This window comes from Contarinia nasturtii, unplaced genomic scaffold (assembly GCF_009176525.2).
Source record: "Contarinia nasturtii isolate CC-2019 unplaced genomic scaffold, AAFC_CNas_1.1 Cnas_scaffold_68, whole genome shotgun sequence".
Taxonomy (NCBI): domain Eukaryota; kingdom Metazoa; phylum Arthropoda; class Insecta; order Diptera; family Cecidomyiidae; genus Contarinia; species Contarinia nasturtii.
Genome location: NW_022197426.1, coordinates 1 through 5,885, shown reverse-complemented (window position 1 = coordinate 5,885; position 5,885 = coordinate 1). Strand labels below are relative to the sequence as shown.

Sequence of the window (5,885 nt, the reverse complement as noted above, 5' to 3'; positions counted from 1 at the left end):
GTATTGAGGATGTTTGCATTCACTTTCGTGGTTGATTTTATCGATTTCATTTGCAAAACCATGGCGACATTTCGAACAACAAAAAAAAAACAGAGTCTTACGTTCTTGCTGCTGTGTGCGCACAACGAACAATATAATTATCTTGTTCGCTGTTTGTCATTCTTACAAGCAGCTTGATCGTTTAAATGAATGCGACGGATTTTATTGTCAATAATTTTTTTTTGCTTCAAAATTTTAAAAATATTCCAAAGAAATTCAAATCAATTGGTGTTGTATTTTGTATTTTTTCGATTTTGTGAGTGGTATACTCGCACTGGGGTTATACTCACAATAATCAACGAAAATATATCAATAAGATAAAATGAGAACTTATCCGTCTTAAGTCGTCTTTATCTTCAAACAGATTCTGTTTATACACAGAGAACACAGAGAAGCCTTTGCGCTATTCATCTCTGTGTATGTATAATGTAAATACAAGCAGAGTCGTGCGTTTGCATTGTAGCGTGCACGCAACGAAATAAGACTTATTTCTAAGTATTATAAATAAATATCTTACTATAAATAAGTCGCGGTAGTCCCTGCATGAAAATATATTTTTTTCCGAACATGAACTGCTCAGTTCGGTTCAGTGGGACAGTCTGTGCACGATCACATTCATCTACCTATCAAACTCGTGTTTGACTTGGTCATTCTCTCTAACACATACATTTGAATCCTTCCTGATACTCCGAATTGATCTCAAATGTTCTATAATCTACACAGATGCAAATATGTTGCGTTTTCTGTTTAAGTATTTCCTAGGTTGCTTACATTTAGTAGTATACACATTACACGTTCTAATAAAGCGCGAACTTTCGGTCATATGCATTTCGAGTGATCCTTCATCCTGATAAACAATTGAAAATGTATTTTTATCGCTGTGAATCATTCCTGACTGATTGGATTTAATTCTACTTGTGCTGGTGATGTACCACATCGAAGTCGAAATGCATTCAATGTGCTATGCGGTGCTCTATTGGGCGATTAATAGTTATCTCTCACCCTGTGGCAAATATTCGTATGTTATTTCACGCATCATCGACATATGTGCCATGCCTCATTTATCGATCTCTATGACGCATTCGACATTAGGAGTACGAGACTTAAGTTACCTAATATATTTGTCATTTGGGTCTAAACTCATGGTCAGAGAACATATGAATGAAAATTGCATCGAACTGTATTGGATTCGTTAAAAAAATACAAATTAAGAGCTTTACCCCAGGAAATATGTTGACGAAATGATATTTTAAAGCAGATTTCGTTATACTAGGGGGTAACCACGCTTTTTTATCCACCAACATTTAACTTTATTCTTAAAATCTGATTAAAACTCAAATATCTCAAAGTATTCAATTCTGGAAGTTGGTTTTGGTAGTTCTGGAAGAGGACTCTCAGGATGGGCCAGGGCATTGTCAAACCATAGTCTGGTCCATCCTGAGGATCCACTAAAACCCACTTCCAGAACTGGGAGCGGTTCTGATGATCCTAAAGATCCACCAAAGCCCATATCCAGAATTATTTTTAGATCAGACTATCTGACAATATCTCCCAAAAATGTAAATTTGCGTTCATATCTCTCGATAGCTCTTGAATTCGTTGAAATCTCATTTCTATATTTTCATATTTCTATATATTTAAAAGCGCGGCTACCCCCCAGTTGTTATATGAACGTTGATCACTGTTCTATTGAAGGTTGTTGTTGACTTAACATTATTTGCTTATGTTTCAATGTATCCCATGGTATGGTAAATAAATATGACAAAAAAACAATAAAACAGCAGCAACTTTTGTTGACTGTAAAGGATTTATTTTATTTTGTTCAATTAATACGGATGGAAAATATTGAAATAAAGAGATATGAATTATGTTTGCCGGTTTTTACATGAAGTATAATTGTTTGGTGTTTTCTGACTTAATTAAATATTAAATTAAAAAAAAAGTTTCCGATCAAGTTGGATGTGAGTAATTAAATGCATATTTTATGCTGCATCAATATAATTTTGTTTCTGGATTCGCATAAAATAATTTCAGTTTTCTACCATTAGAATCGCAATCATTTCTTTAAACCGTGTACCTTTTCCATGTGACAATTAGCGTGACCAAGTAGTGAAAAACGACTGCCACATAGTTTGCATGGAAATGGCTTTTCGCCGGTGTGGTAATTCCGCATATGGCGTTTTAAATCTGATGATTGGTGCTTTAAAACCTTGCACAAATAACACTGATAAACGCGTCGCTTGCACCCTTTTTCGTGAGCATTTTTGTCGTTTTCTTTTGCAAATGGCATCAGGCATTTGGGGCAATGGACCGGTTTTTGTTTGGAGTGTGTTGCGAAATGTCGCTTGAGTTTAGCATTTTCAACGAATTTCTTTCCGCAAACACCACATTTGAATAGTTTCTCGCCAGTGTGATGGACTTGCATGTGCGGCTTTAAATTGGTTTTGTAAAAACATTTGTATGGGCAAAGATAACAATCGTATCGCCGGCCTTTGCAATAATCCTCATGCGATTGTTTCTTGTTTTCATCAGCAAATCGTCGACCACATTGTGCGCAATTAAATGGAAGTTGTTCAATGTGAGTTCGTGAATGATCGGTGAGATGTGCTTTGAGTGTAAATTTTTTTATACAAATACGGCATCTGAATGGCCTCTCGCCACTGTGGATTCGCATGTGCCGCTTGAGATCTGACAATTGACGAGTGGTTTTCTTGCATAGATGGCAGGCATATTGTAGATGTTCACATTCGCTTTCGTGGTTGATTTTATCGATTTCATTTGCAAAACTATGGCGACACTTCGAACAACAAAATGGAAATTCTGCCGCATGAGTTTTCTTATGAAGATTCAAAACATCCTTGCGATTAAAAGCCCTGGCACATATTTCACATACGAACGGCTTTTCACCAGTATGGGTACGAATGTGCCTTTTAAGAAACTGTTTTTGCGGTGCCATATATCTGCACAAATGACATTTGTGCATCTTTCGTTCCTTTGATGTTTGTTTCTTCAATACCGTTCCCTTTGTTCTCTTCATCGTTGCTTTTTTCTTCATTTTATTTACACGACCTTTGTTTGATTCATTCTTTCTATTCGAATTAGCACTTGCGTTGTTTGGACGCTCACCATCATCACGATCATTGTGTGGCATTCCACTTGAGCATCCGCCTCCCGATGTGTCGCATTCTTTCTTCAAGCACTCATCTTCTTTTTTGACCTCCTTCTTCACCCAAACAGGAGTGCTCACCGAGCATAGTTCGTCATCACTTTCACTTTCTGATTTGACAATGATATTCGCTGCGACTGGTGATGGTGGTGGCGAGTAATGAACCATTTCAGTGTTTTCCGTTGGCTCAGTTTTGATTTCCTCTTTAATTTTGATCTTTGACCCATTCAACTTTTGCCTGCGTTTGCGCAACGCCTTTCCATTTGAATTCCCCTTACTTCGGTATGGATTCATGGTGACATCGTCTGTTCAATAAACAATTAACGAGAAATAGATATATTTAACAAAATCAAATGATGGAATCAATAGATTGAAGATAATAAAAAAGTCTATGCATATAAAATTCAAATCAATTGAGTAAATAACGCACTCATTCACGAATTGTTCCAATCAATTTATTACACATACACACACACGCAAAGTAGGATGAACCAACAGGATCATTTAAATGTCAAAGTATAATGCAAGTAGTAAGTAGAATGACGTCATCGAATTTTCGAAACCAAAAAACTAATGAGTAACTTGACAATCAAAAGCAGGGACCGGGTCGCGTATAATTTCATACTGGCATAAAAAACGCAGGCAGTATAAATATACAAAGTATAAGCGCAGACGCAACATATCCATCGCTGTTCGCTATGTATGAAGCATGCGAATACATGTTCGTGTGTGCATGTGACCGTGTATTGAGAGACGCACGCACATACATTGTATTTAATGAGCGCAGCACAAAGCGAACAGCGACGGATATGTTGCGTCTGCGTTTATACAAAGTATAAATCTAAATGCGACCCGGTCACTGATCAAAAGTAGCAGCAAATTAATAAACAAAGGGTTATCGAATCCAATAACAGAAATGCATGCAAACTAAGCAAAGAATTCAGAATTTAATGAATTGTACTGCGTGGAACCCAAATGACGAGAACTATATTCTTATGTATAAACTCACTGTACCAAATCGTGTTTCGATTTTCCCAACAAAAAACTTGTTATTATGCTATTTTTACTAAATTCAATGCACTCTTTACATCTATTCGATGCAATAAAACTGAAAATAGATTCTATGGCTTACCTATTCAATTTGTGTGCGCCAATTTATGCAGATCGATAAAAATATGCTTCTTCTTCTGAATACCGTATATCTGTGTGTAGTCTCCCGTTGGTGTACGTGATGAGTTGGCACAATTCACTGACTCCATGATAGATGCTTGGCGCGAAAGTAGCGCTTGTGTCAAACATTTTTCGATCAGAATGAAGTTGGGTGCATACAAATCAACTGATGAATCGAATCTAATTTAAATTAATGAAATATCCGTTAATTTTGAAGAAAATTAAAATTGAATTTATTTTAAGTTGTTGCAATTGTTAATATGAGGAAATGATTGTTTTCTAGATGAGTCCGAAGAGAGCGATTCATTCAATTTCATTTAGATTGTTGAAGTGAATGTTTCATTAATGATTGTTGAAGTGAAGTAGAAGGTCGTCTGTTGCAAAGATAGAATCTACAGCTACGTATTGAGCTAGAGCAACGATTATTTTAGCGTGAATATGAATAAGCTATTTTATGTTCTGATATTGAAATGATTTCGTTTGGCCTTTAGTTTCAATGAGTTGTGAAGTAGTAACTTGTGAATAATAAATATGATAAAAATAAAAAAAATGGCAATAAATAAAAACTCTTCGGCTTTGTTTTCTTCATTAATATAGATTTATTTATTTTGTTCAATTTATGAGTACCTTCGGTACATAAAAAAGATCTTAAATGAATTTTATATGTCGAATTTCGCAATCAAATATAATTTCCTTTAGTTTTCTAATTGTTCGATGTCAAAAGCTATTCTCTAACTTATTTCAAGCTAAAATTCAAGATCAAAATTAAGATTAAGTTGAATGTGGTTTGTTTTTAATTGAATTGTTGTTTTACTACAGAATTATAAATTGTGAATGAATTGATTTCAAAAAAGAAGTTAAATAATATAGTATCGCAATCATTTCATTAAGGCGTGAACTTTTTTCATGTGTCCATTTACGTCACCACGTAGTGAAAAGCGTGCCTCGCAGAATGTACACAGGAATGGCTTTTCGCCGGTGTGGTAATTTCGCATGTGTAGTTTTAATTGTGTTGAATGATGCTTTAAATCTTTGCACAAATAACACTGAAAAACGCGTCGCTTGCAGCGTTTTTCGTGAATATTCTTGTCGTTTTCTTTTGCAAATGGTTTAAGGCACTTGGAGCAATGGACCGGTTTTTGTTTGGAGTGTGTTGCCAAATGTCTCTTGAGATCACCTTTTTGAAGACATTTCTTTCCGCAAACAATACATTTGAATGGTTTCTCGCCAGTGTGATGCACTTGCATGTGCAGCTTCAATTGACATTTTTGAAAGCGTTTGTATGGGCAAAGATAACAATCGTATCGCCGGCGAACGCAATGATCCTCATGCGATTGTTTCTTGTTTTTATCGGCAAATCTTCGGCCACATTGTGCGCAATTAAATGGAAGTTGTTTAATGTGAGTTCGTGAATGATCGGTGAGATGTGCTTTGAGTGTAAATTTTTTGATACAAATACGGCATCTGAATGGCCTCTCGCCACTGTGGATTCGGATGTGTTGCTTGAGAT

The 5,885-nt window shown here is 35.8% G+C and overlaps 1 protein-coding gene across 1 annotated transcript; it reads right to left on the bottom strand.

Moving 5' to 3' along the window:
• Positions 1–2,095: 2,095 nt before the first annotated feature.
• On the bottom strand, positions 2,096–4,441 carry LOC116337686 (zinc finger protein 84-like). The gene is made up of 2 exons (XM_031762490.1): positions 4,338–4,441; positions 2,096–3,510 (listed from the first exon to the last, which is right to left on the bottom strand). The coding sequence occupies exon 2, from the start codon at positions 3,497–3,499 to the stop codon at positions 2,096–2,098; it is 1,404 nt and encodes a 467-aa protein (XP_031618350.1). The 5' UTR covers positions 3,500–3,510; positions 4,338–4,441.
• Positions 4,442–5,885: the final 1,444 nt, after the last annotated feature.

Excerpts from the sequence above, each read along its gene's own strand:
- LOC116337686 (XM_031762490.1), bottom strand. The coding sequence starts at position 3,499 with ATGAATCCATACCGAAGTAAGGGGAATTCAAATGGAAAGGCGTTGCGC.